Genomic DNA, 19157 nt, shown 5'->3' on the forward strand with positions numbered 1-19157 from the left:
TACCCGCCCCTCGTTCCGAACACACGGCGGAGCTTTAAGGGTAGGGATGCCTCCAAACAATCATGGTGCTTACTATTACCCAGCATCCGGAGAAGGAAGTTTACATGGCATCTATCTTGTGGGCATTTCTACTCGGTTATGACGTCATCAAAGCACGGCATTCTGTAACTATCGTCTTCCCATGAACCGAATCGTATTTGCTGACCGGTGTTTTCTCCCTCGTGAGCGGGGTGGAAACCTCTTGGCCTCTTGAGTGTGGTGCTCAAGCCCATTGTAAAAGGCTGCTTATTCAACGTTGACGATACATGATGCATTAGTTATTCAAGCCTTTTGATTCATGGATCCCATTTACAACCACTCCTGCCATAATACTACCCCATTAATACCAACGATTTCCCTTTGGCGCGCTGATCGCATGCCGTGCCAGATTTTTGATTTTCCTTTTATATGTCTGGGTGCGCCGTTCTCGTAAAATGTGTCTCAGTAGTCATCTATCAGTACTAGTGCTGCTCTAACGACCTTCTTGGTAATTTGGCGTAAGACGGAGGCAAAGTAGCGGAGGCATCTGGATACAAGACTTGCCATATGTGGACGATCCTGCTCTACCACTCAGCCTTCCATCGTAATTGTGACTCTGTTCATACTAAGTACGACGCATTCCCGGTGTCGAGTCGGGTGTCAGGGTGTCTATGTTGCTCATTCACCCCGCCTCGACTTGCGACATCTGCTTGGAACCATACGATCTGGCTTCGTGTTCACCGTACGCGGTCCCATGTGGTCATATATTCTGTCTGTCGTGCGTCCGACTCGTCGGTCAGCCAACGATACCTTGAGTGCTCATTAGCGGTCGTAGATGCTTGGACAAACTCGAGCCGGAGAATCGTAAAAGGTGTCCCCTTTGCCGCACTAGGTTCGACGTCCCAAAAAAGCTTCGAGTCGACCGATTTGTGCCCAGTGACGGTCAGGACCCAGTTCTAGAAGCACAAGAGAATGAGCTCCTCCAGCGCGTGGCCTTCGTGTTCGGAGAATACACACCGGAAGAGGAGGTCAATGCTGTCAAGGCAGAAGTGCATGAATGGCTTTCCCAACACCCTCCAACTTCGCGGACGAGAAACTTGCCCTCGACGAATCAGTCCTCGGTAAGTCCATCCAAATTTGGTGCACCTTTGACTTTGCGTACAGCCCGTGATGTTCATCATTGCGCTTGATATGATACTACGACTTAGCATCGGGCCTTACGATTTGCAGTCGCGGGATTGCAAAGGTACAAGAACCTGCAACAAGAGACTGCGGATAGCAAGGAAGCCATTGAACAGATGCAACATCAGTTTGAGCGGTCTCTGGCTGTCACTCAACAGGATTTGAGGACGGCGCGCGTGGTCGAAACTAGTATGGTCAAGGAGATGCAGATTATGCAGACGCGAGTACTTTGGTTTCGTCTACAGCTTTGGAGGCTCATATTTTGACTTCCCAGGAAGGTAACGGTATCATGCTGCGTCAGCATATCCTGCTGACGATCGTCGCGCAGATTTCTCAAAAAGATTCTTCAATAGAAGGCTTCCGTCTGCAGCTGCAAAAAGAGCGGGATGCGAATGAGACTTTCAAACGGGAGCTGACTAAGAACAGGAAACCATCCAACTCCCAGCTAGCACCGTTCAACGGTGCGTTCTCTTCAGCTTACAGCTCAAGATCTGTCTGGGTCGAAGACCCTCCTACGCCAGAAACTGTCCAGCCCATGTTACCGAACACAGGCGCTGGACCATCTGTCTCCTATCCCGGGTCTTCGCGTTATGGTGACAAGGGGTCCACGGAGACATACGCAGGTCCTTCAATTGATTCTTACTCGCGAGACAATCCTCCAGCCGACACATTGTCTGTGGACGACGAGGAGAGGCCAGTGTGGCGAACTCGACCGATGACGACGACCAGAAGCTCGTCTAGTGTCGGTATCGGGAGCATGCCCTTGTTACAAAATCCTCCAAGTGAGTCCCGGTGGCGTGCGGCATCAGAGGGCGTCCAGGATGCTACCTTCGAAATCGGACTTACTCCAAGGCCTGTGGACGTGTCTCCCGCTTCGACGTGGGGCACTGTGACATCGCGTTCGTCCTTACAATTGTCAGACGCGCCCTCGACACAGTCCAGCATGAATCTGAACGTGGCAGCACTACCGGGGGCCCTGAGGGTGTTCCCGCGTGATGAAGCTGCATATATGTCACAGCAGATACTAACTGATGGTCAGGCGTCGATCCATGACTCCCCCATCCAGGTGCCGCCACCTTATCAGCCATCCAGCATTCCATGGCGTGAGCAGGCCTACCCGGGTCGGCGCTCTCGTACAGATGCAGACAGGCGTGAACTTATGTCTACTAGAGAACGTCTTCCTGTGCGGGATCACGGTCCTGCTACATCCCAGGAACGTATTGCAGGTCCTCAGAGGCGTCAGATCGTCGATCCTCCCCAACAACCCTGGCAGAGAGTTCCTTCACGGAGCGAGAACACTAATCGCGACCAGGTCAGTGTTCGTAATCAACGCGACAGCTCCGACGATGCTCCCGCTTACACGTGGCAGGAGCGTTTCGTCGGAAGGGATAGGGTTACCAGGAACAACCTTTCTGGTCGGACAGAAGCTCCCAGCTCCACACAAGATGGTGGCCATCGACGCGATTATATCTCAGCCATAGAGGATGCAGAGCAGAGTAACCGTTATGGCCGTAGGACACCGCGGGACAGGAACAGTTCGGGTCCATCCATGTTGTCAGCGACGTCCGAACCGCCTCCATCAGAGGCGGGACTGGGCTTGTCCCTAGGTTTTTCTGCGCAGCACATGGATGTCATTAACGGAAACGAGGATCTGCCCACGGCCAGTCAGTCGTCGACGCAATATGCCAACCCAACGAGGGCCGTCTCCGCAAGTACTCCCCATCCTCGTAGCTCCCACGATTCACGACACTCCTCCGAGTCGCGTACGAATGTGCAGGAGCGGGATACTGGTGGTAGCGCTCGTGAGGTGACTTCAGGACACCGCGCGGTGCCTGCAATATATAGCTCCCACTCTTCGCGACGCTCCTCCGAGTCGCATACGAATTTGCGAGAGCAGGAAATCATTGGGAGCGCCCGAGAAGTGACCTCAGGACCGCGCGCAGTTCCTGCGATCTACGGTTCCTCAGGGCCTTACCCTTATCACCAGCCGTACAATACACAGAACCACCACGCGCACACAGGAAGGTCTGTGTCCGGCAGTGCTGCCTCGGGCAGCACCTCACGGAATCGGACCTACAGCGGCAGCGTCACGGATTCGGAGTTGGCTTACACGCACTGTGCGAGCGACAGCCGTCGCTCGCTCCCAGTTAGCCGCCAGTCGTCGAACTTCGTGTCCGCGACGAGCGCAGGAGGCTCATCCGGGAGCCATATTCCGCGCTCGAGCCAGCCATCTGTGATCTCCGACCGCAGCCACCACGAAGGGCCGTCCTCCTCTTCTCGCCCTCCCAGTGAGGGCCGTAGAAGCCATGGACCTGTCTACCCTACTCCTCAGGCGTATTCCGCTGCTCCTGTCCCAGTTGTTGCCGGCTACGGTGCGCCGGTTGGGCAGGGATCACTCTTGTTCCAGTATGCGCCTGCTTATCCATACCCTCCGATGGATGCTGTAGCCAATATGGGCGAGGAGACTGCGATCCGCGCGCCGCGCCCCGTGCCTAGCCGCGCGGGTAGTTTGTTCGGCGGGCTGCGGAATTCGTGGAATAGCGGACGGCAATGGTCGTAATGCCTGACACAAACTAGGCGAATGGTTGAAATATTGATGGTTGGTGTATTATTCGGCATTGTTCTTCTGCTCTACTTCCGTGGTTTGGTATTTTCATTATTAACTTATGATAGATGCGAAGACGTGAAGATGTGTTATTTTGTATTTCAAGCTCACAGTAGCACGAGTTACCCACTGATGATTTGGTATCTCTATGTATTGTACCCGTGGATACTACCACTACGAATGGTATTGTAGTACACATATTCGTGGCAGGACGGAGGAAGGCAGCCCTCTCCACGCTTGGGGATTCCGATCACTCTCAGGTGGCAAGCTTCGCGCTGACGAATATTGAAGGAGCAATTGATCTGGCACGCTGCAGCAAGTACTAGTACTAACGAACGGAATCCCGTGGACTCATCAGAGTGCAGAACTGGCACAAGAAAAAGAAAAACATTCAATCAAACCTGCGAATGCAAACAGCATTCGTCATACATTGGAAGCTAACAGCAACTACAACGCCGATTTACTCAACTTGGTAAGGGAAGCCGAAGGTTAACGAGATGAAGGAGCTGTCCAACCCCAGATCAATTTTTTGGCAATCTCTCGGTTCCTGTCATATTCTTGAATTTTCTCTTGAGCAGATGGTTGCGTGTATGTTGAGAAAAATCAGGACCAAATTCTGACAATCACGAGTCACAGAGACGACTTACCACGGGCAAAGATGTGACTCGAAAAGTGATTCCAAACGACAGGATCTAGGACCGCGTAGGGTCAGGCGTCTGTCTGCTTCCGAAAATTTTATTTCCGATGTTGCCTTCAGATCTAGCCTCACGAAGTATGACTGGTTGCTTTCCCGCAGTAAGGATTAGGATGCACGACACGAGGAGTTTAGCGGTTCGTCGTCGTCCTGGCTGCTGCCGCGGTGACCTCAGTTTTAACACCAATTTCGTGTTATAGACGGCTACCCTCGTTCCTGGACAAAGAATCCCCTCCAAAACAACAGGCTGACGGTGCCAAGGTCAGCAGCCATCCAACCTGCTGCTTTCCTTCAGTCTGATCAGAGTGAGGAGGAACGACTCGTGAGGCATCTTGCAATTACCACTGGTGGCTCCCAGGAACACAAGGTCACTGAGAGAAGCTTGGGGTGAACGGGCTACCTCGCAGGCAGAGGAAACCGCAGAAAGCTTCAAGGAGAGGTCAGACTACCCGCGAATCGGCGAAACACTGCGTCTTAATACGTGGCACGAGGTGCAAGACATTCCTACTCTGCGCGAGGTGGCATCATGATGTCGAGGCAGAACCATCATGATAGCAGCAGTCTTCCCGGAACTTGCCCAATCGCCTGGGGTATGGGTAAAATGACCGCAAGCTAGAAGCCTGCCAGTGACGTTGAGCTCACACCCTCTACCTAATAGCCGGCGAGCACTTTTGTGAATTTGACGAAATATTTTCCAAAACGCCAGCATATGTAGAGATGGGTTAGTACTAATATCAATCAAGCTAGATATGAAAATAGGCCATACATGAGGAAGCTGGACGAGAACAGTAGAGATGAGATTGTGGGACCAGAAAGCCTTCGTTGGGCAGTATACTCAGTCCTCATCGCAAAGTTCACAAAGTCGAACGACAGCGCTGAGTCAACTCTGCGTAAAGTAAGTTCAATCGCCAACTCGGAACCACTACTAATAGCGAAAGCTGAACAGACCCACTGTACTTCTCGGATAGTTCAACTTCGGTCGGACGGCAGAAGTCCACGTATACTTACTGGATCGGCGCCAGGCAAAAGAAAATATCCCAGTTGATTGTACAGAAGGTCGCCAGGCGATCCACGTGAAGTGAAAGTGTGTTTATCGTGATCTGCCCAGACCCTCAGCCTCTCGTCCAGGAGGAGTACTTAAAAGCAACAGCTTGTGACTTCGTGTCCACGTGACCGTGATGCGACGCGTACTTAGAGAACCAATAGAGAACTACTTCACCCCAGCACTGAAGTGACAACCCCACTAACACAGTTATGAGAACAGGATATATACATCAACGCGCGCGCATCAAACCACACAACATCCTCGATCAATGGAAAGCAAGAAGGTGATCACAGACAATATGCAAGTGTTACTTGTGTACATGTCACGCGTCATCCTCAGTAAAAACGGGAAGTCAAAGTGTAGTCGGCCAATTTCAAAATTTTGGCAAATTTGACTATTACATGACTACTTGTGACTATTCTTACGGTTTTCTGTAGTGCATGACCTCATATTGTTTAGACCATGTCTGTACAGTTATTTTCCAACCCCTCAGTGCAGAAAAAAGCAACATATGAACTTCAGAATGCCATGTATTCTGAGATGATCAACTGTGGTGTCTGACTTTTACAGACTATAATTTGATGGCAGTTGATCACATAATTTCTTGGCATGATGAGTTTGGTGACTGTAAACAGACTTCTCTGGACTTTACCTGACAATGGTGCCAAAATTTTGAATCTGATTGACTTCAGCCTAACAATACCTGACTTAAATTGACTTCCGGTTTTTACTGAGCGTCATCTGGGATGAGCGCTCGAAATCGTCGTACCAGATAAGAGAGTCTGTCTGCAGAAATTTCATCAGGAACTTCCCCCCAGTTGACGCGAGCAATCAATTGTGCGATCTCAGGCCCAGTCAAATTGGAATCCCTGACTGACAAGTGCTGGCGCGTACGCTGAAGTAGATATGAAAGATTTATTTGCGGAAGCAAGTGGCAGACATTGCAGCAACTCACCTCGAGCAAGTTTGCCACTTCAAGACGAGCACCGAGCTGCTGCCATTCCAAGCCATACAAGATCGTTTTCAGCTCGACGTCCGCTAGGCTCTTCTCTCTGGCATCAGAGACAGTCTTTTCACCGAGAGCCGGAACCTCTTCAATGTCACCGCCGTTCTTGAAGTACTTCTGGATCTGCTTGCCTGCAGCAAGAAGTTGGATACATGCGCCTATGCGCTCAGTGTCAAACCCATTTCCATCCCAGACACTTTCTCTCCCGCCACCTTCTTTTCCGTACATTTCACCACCCATCGGAGAGGTTTGGAGAAACTGATGAGCCTTAAGTGTTTTCCGGCAGAGCGTGTCGTTCAGCACCGCCCAGTAGACGGTCGGTGAGTAGGAATGACCCAGACAGAGAAGGCTTGCAGCCCCCAAAGAGGCCGCCATCCAACGAGGATCCGGATTCCAGTTGCCGTTCTTGTCGAACCTATCCCGCGGAGTGAGATCATATTGCCTATCGATTACCTGTACATTGGCTAGGACAAGGTTGAATGACTGGTCTGCCATTGCACAGATATCACAGATATTCTCGGGTGCACGACACTCGTGGGTATTGAACCCGCACTGTCCAGCGACATCAAAGACGGCTTGCCACACGGAGGGAACCGCAGAAAGCGCGAAAGACAAGTCAATGTGGCCCACGAGATCCTCGAGAGTCCTCTTGACAAAATCGGCGCGCCCCCCGTCCGAGTTTGACTCCTGTTTGATATGAGGGGGGACGTAGCCCTCCATGCCGTTCAAGAGAGCATTGAGACGCTCAGCGATGGATGCCACAGTACAGGGTTCGGCCACGATATACTTGTAGCACCGAGAGCGCCAGTGGAATTCATTCATCCCTATTATAGTGTACCAAGTCCCGCAATACGTTAGACATAGTCATTGATGATGCTCGTAACGGCAGACATACTTGTAGATGAGTGTGGGGTCTGTGATATTCGATGTTGAGTGGAAGTCAGTGGTGTGGCGCGGCAACTGACACCCAGTGCCGCTTTTATACATGTGTGGCCACCTCGAGATGTGTGGCGTAAACAAAACGGAACAATGGCGACATGACCTATTCTAATACAAAGCGAATCAGCGGTATTGCTATGCAGACCTGGTCAAGCAATTCATGAGAAGCGGACGGTATTGTCACAGGACAATTGCAAGTCGTGCGAGTTTCGCAGAGTTCTTCTTTGGTGTAAAGTTTTGATTGGAGGCCACATAAGTGGCACGCACTGGCATCCACCACTTATTGTTGACCATAGCAACAAGACATGAGAATAGAGGGGGGTGAAGTTGAACAACACACAAAGGTATTTGAAAGGACTCGTTGATGTTTCGCTTTAGTTCTGCATGGTGCGCTCAGCCGAAAGAAAACAATGATTCCTGCATACCTGAGCTTCACAGACTCTCATCAGTCTCGCGAAATGCACGATATACACGAAGATTGAACTATGGATACAGACACATGCCAATATTCAAGAAGAACAACGGCCTCTTGCGTTCGATTTTAGAGGAATCAAGCGAGTAACATTGGCTTGTACGAGCTACTCCGCTTTGGCAGGGAGGCACGACTGCACCGTGGGAAGCGTCCTGCACCTGCGCCATACAACGAGTACGACATTCTAATTCCAGGGGTTCGTAAAGCGATATAGCAGAATAATAGGACGTCAGCACTTACGGTGAACCACTTCCTCGCAGCACGCAGTTTTTCCTGCTTTCGTCCGACATCAGATCCCTCGTGCCGAAAAGCACAACCGTCCAACTCGAGAGTTGACACGTCATCATTTGAAGTAGCGCTAATCATGCTGGAAGGAAGCTATAGGCCGATTGAAAAGTGTCACTCTTAGTCACTGCAGACATAATATCATCCCTTCGTACCAGAGAAATTGGTGGAGACGAGTTCATTATTTCCCCGATGTCGTCTTCATAGTCGGCACTCTGAATAACATGTACGACCGTGTATCTGTCTGAAGTAAATTGGTGAAGAATACACAACACACCACAAGACGTTCCACTAGATCATAGCGTCGCCCAACTCTCGGGTAGGGATGATATCGGAAACAAGCACGAGAGTTGTACGGGGGAAGCCTAGGGTAGTGGTCCGTGGAAGGCATAAAAGACGAGCGGGCAAGCGAAAGAGTATCCAAGAATATCAAATGCAGTATCCAATTACCGAGCCCGAGACCGCGAGGCTCAAGAGCAAAAGCAACGACGCCACGGGTAGACGACAAAGAGAGAACGACAGTCAAACTGTGACTGAAGATGGTGGTTGAAAAGAGAGTGCGATCCTGGCAGTGTTCAGCAAATAGTGCGGAGAGGCCATGGGAGAAACAATCATCTCGTAAAAAAGACGGCATTCGAAGCTGATTTGGGTTAGCGGACATCATGTTGCGATGCGTCCTTCCCAGATACAACCGCCATACTCCAAATTCTGACTCCGCGCCCGAGCATCTGCCTCCGTGCTCGTCGATCGGCCTCCGCGAACATGTTGAACAACTCATCGAGGCGAATCTGGGTGACAGACACGGCCGTATAGCCAAGTACATTCGAGAATGCATGGATTGACAGGTTCTCCACTGCCCGCGAGCGATTGTTTGTTGCTCTGTACAAATTCCTGCACATAATGTCTAACTTTCAGTTGTCCTCGACCGGAATGCCTTTATATCTCCCAAGCAATGCAAAACCACTTGCTTCGTGTCTGCTCTCGAACCCTGCTCGACACGGATATACCGGCGAAACTGCACATTACGGCAAATTTCCACGCTCACAGGATCCTGTCCACAGCGGACCACAACTAGCAGTTCCCAAGGAAGTGACTGCCTGCGTCTTCCTTCCATAAATTAAATTGGGATGAGCTGTTCTCCGGGTTCGCCCACGCTTCACTCTCTAACATGCAGAGCCTTGCACCAACGCGTGACCCGACGTCACGTTACGCGTGACCCGCCTTCGGATGGGCGCGAAGGCAAGTCAATGAAACTTGTCCTTCACGAACAACCACTTCTGAAACAGCGTGTGATGTGTGACACCGCAGGCCTTTCTCATGACAGAAGCGCAAGTAGGAGAAAACCAACAAGCACGAAGGAGGCACCCAAATGAGTGATCCAGCCAACAAACCGCTGTCCACAAGGTCGCAGACAGGCGACGACCTCCATCCACATCTTTCAGAACTTCAAACGTGTGCAGGCGAGGATAATCCAGATCGCAAAACAAGGGGAATGCGTAGACTCACATATTTTTATCCACAAGTCGGCTTCCTCCGCACCAGAATCGCAAACCATCGCAAGGAATTGATGGCTGCTGAAATGTCGTATCAGTTTTCCGGTTACACTGTGGCCACCTGTAGGATTCGAGGTTCTTCCCGATGGAAATGAGGGGCCACCTTAAGCCCTTGCCATTGTATAGCGCTCTGGCTGCAACTCCCCCAGCGGCGAGGTCAGGAATATGTCGACAGCACCAAGGCGAGCATTCACTAGGATGTGCAAACAGCAGCCAGAATGTGCACAGAATTTCTGCACCGCAAGAATGACAGGAAGAATTCGAAACCCGCTGGGATTGTCCTCCAGGATTGTAAGCAAGCTCCATGTCGCCTGTGCCCTCGAAATAGGCGAACAGATCATCTGCGTTTGAGGCTACGGTGTCAACGACCAGAGAGAAATGTGTTGGTTGCGGAGGTGCGGTGCTCGCCATTAAACAATTTCGGTGGACGCCGGCGGCTACCAGAAGTCATCGCGGCCACTTGGCTTGGTCACCGTTTTGCTCCAAGTTCCTGCACACCGCTACCTCTGTCTGTGGAATTCATAAAATTCTTGACCGCCTTGCTCCCTTCTGATTATAAAATTTCTACACCTCTTTTGCGATAGATTGGAAGGCCACGGTCAATTGAGGTTTACTCTTAGGAACTGTGCGGACTCATTTCAAGAATATCGGCGCGTGTTCATCGAATGTTCAGCCCTCCGGCATACTGGGACGTCGTTCATGACTGCTGGAATCTTCCATTCAATGTGTATCCAATGGACGATATTTGAGTTCATTCTGAAGGGGTCAAACTGCTGCGGCCATCTGGTTGAGCTAAGGGATCCTTGGAATAATTGGTTGGTCACGATGGGACTCGGTGGAGGACGACGAGTGATGCGTTATGATGATATGAAATTCTCCGAGGTATGTCTCACGTAAAACGCTGTCTGCGTCGGCTGCAACTGCTAGGTACCCGCCACGCAAACTGGCTTGTCTCACATGCTGTGTTGCGTCGATTTCCTCCTCACCCTCACAAATTTGCGTCCAACCGCGTCGAAGGCCTCCCTTGTTTGCGGCCTAGGAAATGCCACATTTCGCCCCTGAGGGCCACGCAGCCAGTGCACAAGTCTTCCGGTCCTCAACATCCCGGAAATCTCCTCACCAGCAGGCCTGAGGCCTGAGGATCATCATGTCTCGGATTTCTTCCGTCGCTCGCTGAGCGTACATACAATTCGACGTTTGCTCCACTTAGCTCCACCACAAAGAACTATCGCTCCTCTCTTAATTCCTTCTTCCGATTCTGTGACGCAGAACGTGTCCCGCCTCTGTTCCGCCTACCCGCCAGCGAACACTTGCTGTGTTGTTTTGCGGCTTCTAAGGCTGGTTTGCGCCCCCGTAACACTGTTCAAAACTATATCTCCGCCGTCCGTGCTTGGCACATCATCCAAGGTGTCAACTGGAATGGTGGCCTACGCCTCTCCTACGTGCTCCGTGGGGTTGAGAATCTAGCACCCGATCGTAAACCCCCATGTCCCCCAGTTACTCGTGTGATGCTTGAGCTCCTCCACGAAAATCTCGACACCTCGATTCCTCTCAATGCTTGCATCGTCGCTGCTGCAAACACCGCTTTCTGGACTCAATCGCGACTCGGAGAAATACTCTCACCCGCTATGCACTCTTACGATCCGCGGAAAATCCCATCACGCCAGCACCTATCCTCTCCGTCCACTGAGCATGGTGCATGCACTCTGCACTACCCCTGGACGAAAACGAAGAAGTATGCCGGTGACAACTCGACGGTCACGCGCCAACTAGGTTCCTCCGATCCAATCGCCTCACTACAACACCACCTGCTTGTTAATGACGCCCCGGTCCATCTCCCCCTTTTCACCTACCACAACCGTTCGGGTTCATTCGTATGTCTCACTCGAAAACTTCTCCTCCGGGTATGCAACACTATCTGGAAGCAACGCGGCATTGCGCACACCACAGGACACTCCTTCCGCATTGGTGGGACAACTGAACTTCTAATGAAGGGAGTGGACCCAGCCGTAGTAAAGATGATGGGCCGCTGGTCCTCCGACGCTTTTCTGCGCTACTGGCGTAATCTCGAGATCATCGTTCCCCTCCACGCGCAACTTCTTGCACCGCGTGTACAGCCCTTCCTACCTTCGACTTCAAAGTCACGATCCCGCAAACATGTAACTTTCAAAGTGGTTTGACAACGAAACTACATTTTGTATTATATTACACCCTTCTACTGCTACATATCTGCTGCATGCTCGGCTTCGTCTCCTGGGGGTTTGCCAAGTTCTCCGCTTGTCAGAGCCTTCGTCTCGCATTGGGCGATCCTCGCGCTCACCCTCGGCACACCCCAGGCCCCCGAACACCACCACAGAGGTGCACGGGAGCGGGCATACTGCCTGGCCTCACCCACCACTAGCACTTAGCTACTAGCAGAGCCCGTACATCCTCAGTTAGTCCGGAAGACTCAGGCACGAGTTGAGAGGACTCGAACGTGACAAGGTCCCTTCGAGTCCTGCGACTCGTGACAGTCTTGACAGACGGGCAAGTGTGACAGTGTGACAGTTCACTCTTGACCCTCTACCGCCATCATCCCTCTTCAAAAACATCAATAACGATTCTTTTTGCCCACCCACCCACTACCTCACACATTCTCTTACATAGTAGCTTCGTGCGTGCCGCGGGCGATCCTCGCGCTCACCCTTGGCACACCCCAGGCCCCCGAACACCACCACAGAGGTACCTGCCACTGTCCACTCCAATTTTCCGCTACTTAGTGCTCACAAGCCGCACCGTTGGCTCAAGGTTGGATTCCACGCAATGTGGTTTGGCTTGGTACGTGGCTCGTCAGGCTATGCCGACACCGCGATATCATCGAGGACCCTGTACATGCGCTTTTTGAATGTACCTCTCATCCCGACCTCGTCAGTCTCTGCGATACCTTCCTCAATACAGTGTTCGCAGAGCGGACCCATCTCCATACTGCATACAACACCCTATCCAGACTGGCTTTCACACGGGAGCTCATAGCGCAGGAACACTCCATCGCCTTACTTGCGAAATTTGCACACGATGTACTTCAGATTTTCGCCCACGAAAATCTTATTGTTGTCAGCTCTAGAGAAGAGCTTGAGCGCTTCCCTACCAGTCTCATGCATCCTTGATGGACTTCGTGGGACAGTGCGCTTCTCCACCTCACGTTGGCTTGTGGTGAGTCTTATCAGTCAAGTGCGCAGCCACTTCTAATGCCTACCAGGGTTTTTCCCACTGGGTTTTCCTTGGGGGTCTTACCCATCACTGGCGTAATGTGTAGCGTAGAGTAGTATGCATTGATCGGAGCGGAGTGTGTCCTGGATGTGTTGTACCTTAGGTTACGGTAATCTGCTGTGCACGAGTGGACCGCTGTAGTCTAACTACAACAACCCGGTGTTCCTGAATGGGACCAATGCTGGTTACCTACCTACCTACCTACCTACCTACCTATCGCTCTCTGGAAAGCAAGTGAGGTGGTCGGAAACGTCGTAGCGGCGGCCATTGAGTCAGGAGTCAGGAGCTTGCAGACGTTTGGCTGGGCCACTCCCAAATCTGCCACCTAGTATTCTTCTCAAAATTCTGTGTGATCTCACTCAAATTTACGGAGAGCCTATGAAAAGTATTTGCAGAATCTGGAAAGCGATACTGGAGGTCTCAGGCAAAGTGTCGTGAGCCGGATCACGGTCGGAGTTCGAATCATGGCCCGATTGGGCAAGGGCGCGCCAGCGAGTGCCCAAAGACTTTGCGTGCCTAGGGGCCGTTTTCACAGTGTTTCACGCTTTCTGGCGGGCATTTCACGCTTTCGCCAGCAAAGTCGAGCGCGTTTCACGGTTCGGGGCCCCCGTTTCACAGAATAAATCACGGTTTTTGCGGGGGCGCCAAACACTTTGCTCGCTTGCCCCCGACTTTGCTGGGCAGTGCCTCCTCCCGTCCTCCTACTGCCCTGTCTCACCGGGAAAGCTCTCGCGGTCTTCGCATGCAGGGCTCGGGCTCGGATGTACAATTATCATAAAGTATAGTAGAAGTAGTCAGATATACAGTAGAGATTAGGTGCAAATATGGAGCACAACATTTACACTAAGACTATGGTCCCCGAGGAGCTCCTCCCAGGCACGGAAACATACTATGTACTGGACGGGATGTAGACGTGAACAAAACACAGGGTGCCATGCAGGCTGCCTGCTGACTGTGAGCCTCGTTGGACTCAAGACTGGCCCGAGTCCGCTGAGTGCGCGGCAGACCCCGACGACGGCGTGACTGCGCTGTTCCCACCGCTGCCAACGATGGCCGCGTTCGCGCTGATGGCCACGTTAGCAGTGGTGGCCACGTTAGCAGTGGTGGCCGGAGCGGGCTGTGTGCCACCAACAGGCGGGGGATCCACGAGCGAGGGCCCGGTCTGGACACTTTTGCGCTTGCTCTGTGTCTGTTTGCGGAGCTGGTGGAGTGACAGGGTACCGCGCTGTTGCTCGAGTTGGTGCACTGCTTCTGACAATGTCTTTCCCTGGTCCATCAGGCCTTCGACGCGAGAGACAAAGTACATGAATTGGGTCCAGTGCTGACGTGCCTGAGGGACCCACCATGCGCGACGCGAGCAGCGAGAGAGACGTGCAGCATTAAGATTTGCCGCGATATGAATGAGAATGTTGAAGACTTACTGCGGCGTCGTTGCGAGGCCGCCAGCTTTGCTGGCGCCCCTTGTTTGTCACCTTGTTCTTTTGCATGCCCCACAGCTTGTCGACCTCCCGCAGGGGTGGCTTCCGTCCGACACCGTCAATCCGCTCACCTTCCATCCATACTTCCCACAGATCTCTGATTGTGCGGTAGTCACTGAGGGTTCCCGGCTTCCAGCATTTCCAGATGAGGTCCGGGCGCTGGATGAGAGGCAGTATAGCAGTCCATGAGCAGGATGAACTTGTGAAAAGAGGGTACGTGTGGGGAGGTGGCTTATTCTCGCCATGGAATGCAGCAGCTTCTGGCAAGATCGGATCGAACACTGTTCATGGGGGAGAGGGTCCGGGCGACAGTGGGAGAATGTTGCAGCTCATACCATTGTGGGGGACACTATAAGGGATGAGACTGGCTGGTCCATCTGGCACCCGAGTGCCGCCATGCAACAGCGTGTTTGGTTGCCTGCCATCACAACGAACAGCAGCTGAAGCTGACATCGGGATGTTGACAGTGTGATCAATGTCCATGGGCACTCCAGCAGTGGTCCCAGGATGTGTCGCAGCAATGGGAACTCGCATGGAATTTGCATCACTGAAAGGATCATCGCCAGCACCTCCAATCTCGGCTCTCATCATGGCAACACCCTGAGCAGGCATACTCAGCAGCAACTCGGACGTTGCTGTCGTCGGTGAACAGAAGTGTCCACAGTGACAAAGTGCACATCGACCCCCTTGTGGAGTGTTCGCAACATGCACTGAGGGTGTTGGCGTCAGTTCATGGTTCCGGGTGCACCGCGCAGGTGCCTGCTTCGATGGAGAGAACTGCTCGGTGCACCGAGAGATGACGCTGAGCTGCTGTGACTGTTCGCGCAGCGAGGCTTCGACGTTCTGTGAGCCCATGGAAAGTGCCATGAATGTGCTTTGTGTCACGCTCTCTGCGAACACCGCAGCGGCTTGTGTGGCACATTGTGCCTCGACATCCTTCACCTGATGGGCTGCCGGCCAGTGAGTGAGAAAGAGCCGTGCTTCATCGCTTTGCAAAACCTCCAGCCGCTTGAACAATGCTGACTCGGGAAATGCTTCATGGATGGCTCCCATGATCTGTTTCATTTGTTAGTGTACATTAGCTAGTACCACCAGTAGACAGCCTGATGTCACTAGAATACTTACCCGCCAAAGGAAAGGTCGAAGCTGCTGCAAGAGCTCGAGGAAGTTGACAGTACCATGGTTGATTTTCTCACGGGCCTTGAGATGGATGAGAGCCTCCTCAACGAATGGAAAGAGCTGCATCTGCAAGCCCTGCAGAACTTTCACAGATGCCCATGGAACATCATATTGCTCACTGACATAGAAGCCGGCAAGTGCAGTCATGGCCTTGTGTAATCACAAGCCTAAGGTTAGCCGCAGTTGAACTAAACATAGGGTGAGAACTGTACCAATTTCGGTATCTTCGAGGCGTACACCTCGCATCTCGTATTGCCCGTCCAGTGGCCGACACCATCAATCTCATCCATATTCACACTAGAACAGATGCCGTCATGCCAAAGACTCGATCACAAGAGGATACAATCACTTACCCCATATCCTCCATAACCCCGGGAAGGGTACGCCGAGCGAGATGAAGTTTCTTCGAGGATTTGATGCTCGTTGGCTCGAGGAATGTCTTGTACATCTTCTGCATCGCATCTTGGCTGCATGGCTTGTGCACCTTCCATCCATACACAAGCTTTACCTGTTCATAAGATGTAAGTGAGGAGAAACTTGAGTGATGTGAATGTTGAGTGGGAGAGCAAACCGGAGAAATGTACCTTCCGCCATGACGCAGCAAGGGACCAGTCCCATCCTTCTATGCTGTCCACCAGCTTCTCCCTGTTGAATATGAAGTGTAGGAGTAGCGAGAGCGCACCGACCGAGCAACGAAGTGGGTCTCGATGTGGGAGGACGAAGTTGTAGTCAGGTTCCTGCTGCTGCACTCAGAGACAATCATGTGAGACTTGATCTCAGCGGAAGTCGATTGGATGACGTACCCCGGGTTTTGCTACTTTGGTCTCATGGTAGAGAGACAGGACACCAAAGACGTACCGTCCATGGCCGCTTCGCCTTCCATCGACAGTAGTGTAGTTCGAGATGAAGATCTGGTGCGGCTGGATGCAGCAGAGGAGGAGGTTGAGCAGCTCGTCACCGCGATTGAGTGTGGTGCATTGCCACGTCCACGAGAAGTGCGCCTTGATGACAGATGGCACTGCCGGAAACCATCAGTTTCGATCTGGATGGGCGAGATCTCACTGCCGCACTCACACTGATCAAGGCCAGTCAGAATCGACTTCTTGATCTCCTCAAAGGGGGAGCATCTGCGAGTCGAGAATGGTGTTTGAGGTAACATCGAAGTCTTCAGCCCTGTCTCATTGCGACAATTAAGTCAGCCTGAAAAGCACAGGATGAGTACACTTACTCCAGTCGCAAACGTTGCGCAGTGACCATCAATGCTCGATAGTAATCGATTGTGCGAGAAGTCATGGCGGGGCGCGTCTGGTCGAGCTGTGGGTCGTTGTCGACCTGTTGTCTCTGCACGCAGCCCAGCATCATCATGATCTTTTTGAGTGATGACTATAGATGGAAATGACGGCGGTGAGTCTGGCCATAACTTACAATGATGAGAAGTTAGAGGATACTTACAGCAGAAAGCCGTTGATCTCCCAGTCGCTCGAGACCTCGAGTTGTCAGCAACTTCCGCATTGCTGCATACTTCAGGTATTCAATCAAGTGGTGGGAGTCGATCACCACATCGGATATCGTTCCTGCAGCAAGCGCCTGGTCTACCCAACACTGTTCGAGAGATTAGAGCACACAGTTCATGTAATTAACTTTGGCTCACTTTCCACAGGCCGAGCACGCTACTCTCAGTTTGATGCCCACTCTTTCACCGAGTACTGAGTATGAATGCATCGACCTTGTTGCAGACACCAATCAGGGGAGGTGTATTACAGATACTTAAAGGAAATATGTACCCATGCTTTGGAATCTGCGGCAGAACCAGCGCAGTGCACTGATTCTTATTTTATAATCAGCTATCGCACCGGCATCAGTTGATGGAGTCACATCAAAAACTTACCGGGGTGGTCAACGTCCATCTGATCTTGCATGCCTGTGGGTGCGACCTCCTCGTCTTTGTCTTCTTCGCACTCTCCTTGATCTTCATCCTCAGATTCTTCCTCTCCAACGAGTCCACATCCAAAGGAGTCGCATAGCGCCCCCAAGTCGCGGGTGACACGGTCGTCGTCAATTCCTGTTCCTGTGTGTCCTCTGGAGAGGCCATGTAATCAGTAAAATGATATAATGATATTCTTACGTTGCTAATACATACCCCATGCCCAAAACTTCTGCATCAGGGGTGTCCGAGTAGGGAGCACGTTGGCGGTCATCCTCGTCGAGCCGCGCTACTAAAATAGATTTGTTGCCCGATACAGGCAGAGACCATTCTCGGAGCTTCTCCTTCAGTCGAAGAACTTTGAGTGGCCAGCTAAAAATCACAAAAAATGTCCATGTAAGGAGCTTTACGAGTGGCAGTCTGAATACTACTCACTAGACACTGGATTTGGCTAAGTGCTCTTGTGCACCACCTCGGGAGCCACCTGATAGTTGGTACATGAAATTCCTTGGTCAGAACGAGCAGCCCACTGCGAGAACGTACCACTCCGACGTGATTGCACTGTGCGAACAGGGCCGGCTTGGCTGGGAACTTGCACTGCATTCCCATTCAGGAGCAGTACTGGGTCAATTAAATCTGTATCTTCAATGCGGGGTGCATGGTTCATTATGGCAAAAATACTAAGCTATCGGGGAGACCGAGGATGGACAATGAAGCAGTCGATGAGGCAGGGGTGCATCTGCCACTGTCTGAAAGCGACAGCGCACCTTTCATAAAAGGAGATATCCTGTTTTCCCCAGAGAATAAGCCAAGTCACAATTTGGTTGTGATTCGCCTGCAATATCACACATATATTTACGTGATTTACACTCAAACACTTTTCTTAGGATTTGCAGATCTTACGGTGCAGTCCATATGGACTACATGCCCAACTGGAACATAATGTTTATTAGACCACCACTTAGCCAATGTTGATCGGACCTCCAAATAGTTTTTTCTGGGACCTCAGATTGATGACCTCAGAAGAACAAATGCCTTGATTTCCGAGAGATGTAATACCGGTCCCTTATGGAAGCTCCGCACGGCTGATTTCTGCTGAAGTTATATTGGATGACACTCGGAGATCCGGCGCGAGGTTTCCAGGACGTTTTGCTGAGGTTCTCCACTGGAGATCCCTGTCCAGCCACAACACAAACACTGGCATGCTCGGCAAGGGCAAGGTCGCAAAAAGTCAGAAGTCAAATTTGGCCTGCCCTAAACTCGCCTCGCCTCGCCTCGCTGTCACGTCTCCCTGCCTTCCAATTGTCTCACCGTCCTGTTCTCCCGCCCCCCATGATGGTCTCTCTCAGAGTGTCATCAGCCATCCTTCATTCCCAACATGCCACATGTTCTATTATCAGACAAAGTAGGCCTTCTTTAAAGATATTCTATATGCAGTTGGCTCCCTTTGGCGGCCCAAATTTTCTGCCTATGTACATTATTTTGTCTTGTAGGCAGTTTGTGACATGACCTCTGTAGTAGCTCCAGA

At 51.7% G+C, this 19157-nt stretch overlaps 4 protein-coding genes across 4 annotated transcripts; 1 reads left to right on the forward strand and 3 right to left on the reverse strand.

Moving 5' to 3' along the window:
* Positions 1-689: 689 nt before the first annotated feature.
* SCP_0604180 (hypothetical protein) lies at positions 690-3760 on the forward strand (the record flags this gene model as incomplete). The annotated part of the gene is made up of 5 exons (XM_027759551.1): positions 690-796; positions 854-1139; positions 1227-1424; positions 1529-2512; positions 2570-3760. The coding sequence occupies 5 exons, from the start codon at positions 690-692 to the stop codon at positions 3758-3760; spliced, it is 2766 nt and encodes a 921-aa protein (XP_027615352.1).
* A 2511-nt stretch (positions 3761-6271) lies between these two features.
* On the reverse strand, positions 6272-7372 carry SCP_0604190 (hypothetical protein; the record flags this gene model as incomplete). The annotated part of the gene is made up of 2 exons (XM_027759552.1): positions 6272-6439; positions 6500-7372. The coding sequence occupies 2 exons, from the start codon at positions 7370-7372 to the stop codon at positions 6272-6274; spliced, it is 1041 nt and encodes a 346-aa protein (XP_027615353.1).
* A 695-nt stretch (positions 7373-8067) lies between these two features.
* On the reverse strand, positions 8068-8910 carry SCP_0604200 (hypothetical protein; the record flags this gene model as incomplete). Its single annotated transcript, XM_027759553.1, has 4 exons — positions 8068-8145; positions 8202-8339; positions 8402-8461; positions 8524-8910. 4 exons carry the CDS (start codon positions 8908-8910, stop codon positions 8068-8070), a joined length of 663 nt encoding a protein of 220 aa, XP_027615354.1.
* Positions 8911-14018: 5108 nt separating this feature from the next.
* Positions 14019-18296, reverse strand: SCP_0604210 (hypothetical protein; the record flags this gene model as incomplete). Its single annotated transcript, XM_027759554.1, has 18 exons — positions 14019-14378; positions 14470-14807; positions 14862-15161; positions 15210-15582; positions 15652-15855; positions 15918-16002; positions 16059-16213; positions 16290-16448; positions 16509-16723; positions 16780-16832; positions 16934-17088; positions 17158-17307; positions 17357-17398; positions 17490-17527; positions 17594-17784; positions 17846-18001; positions 18065-18113; positions 18173-18296. The coding sequence occupies 18 exons, from the start codon at positions 18294-18296 to the stop codon at positions 14019-14021; spliced, it is 3147 nt and encodes a 1048-aa protein (XP_027615355.1).
* Positions 18297-19157: the final 861 nt, after the last annotated feature.

This window comes from Sparassis crispa, assembly GCF_003851025.1.
Source record: "Sparassis crispa DNA, contig_000005F, whole genome shotgun sequence".
NCBI lineage: Eukaryota > Fungi > Basidiomycota > Agaricomycetes > Polyporales > Sparassidaceae > Sparassis > Sparassis crispa.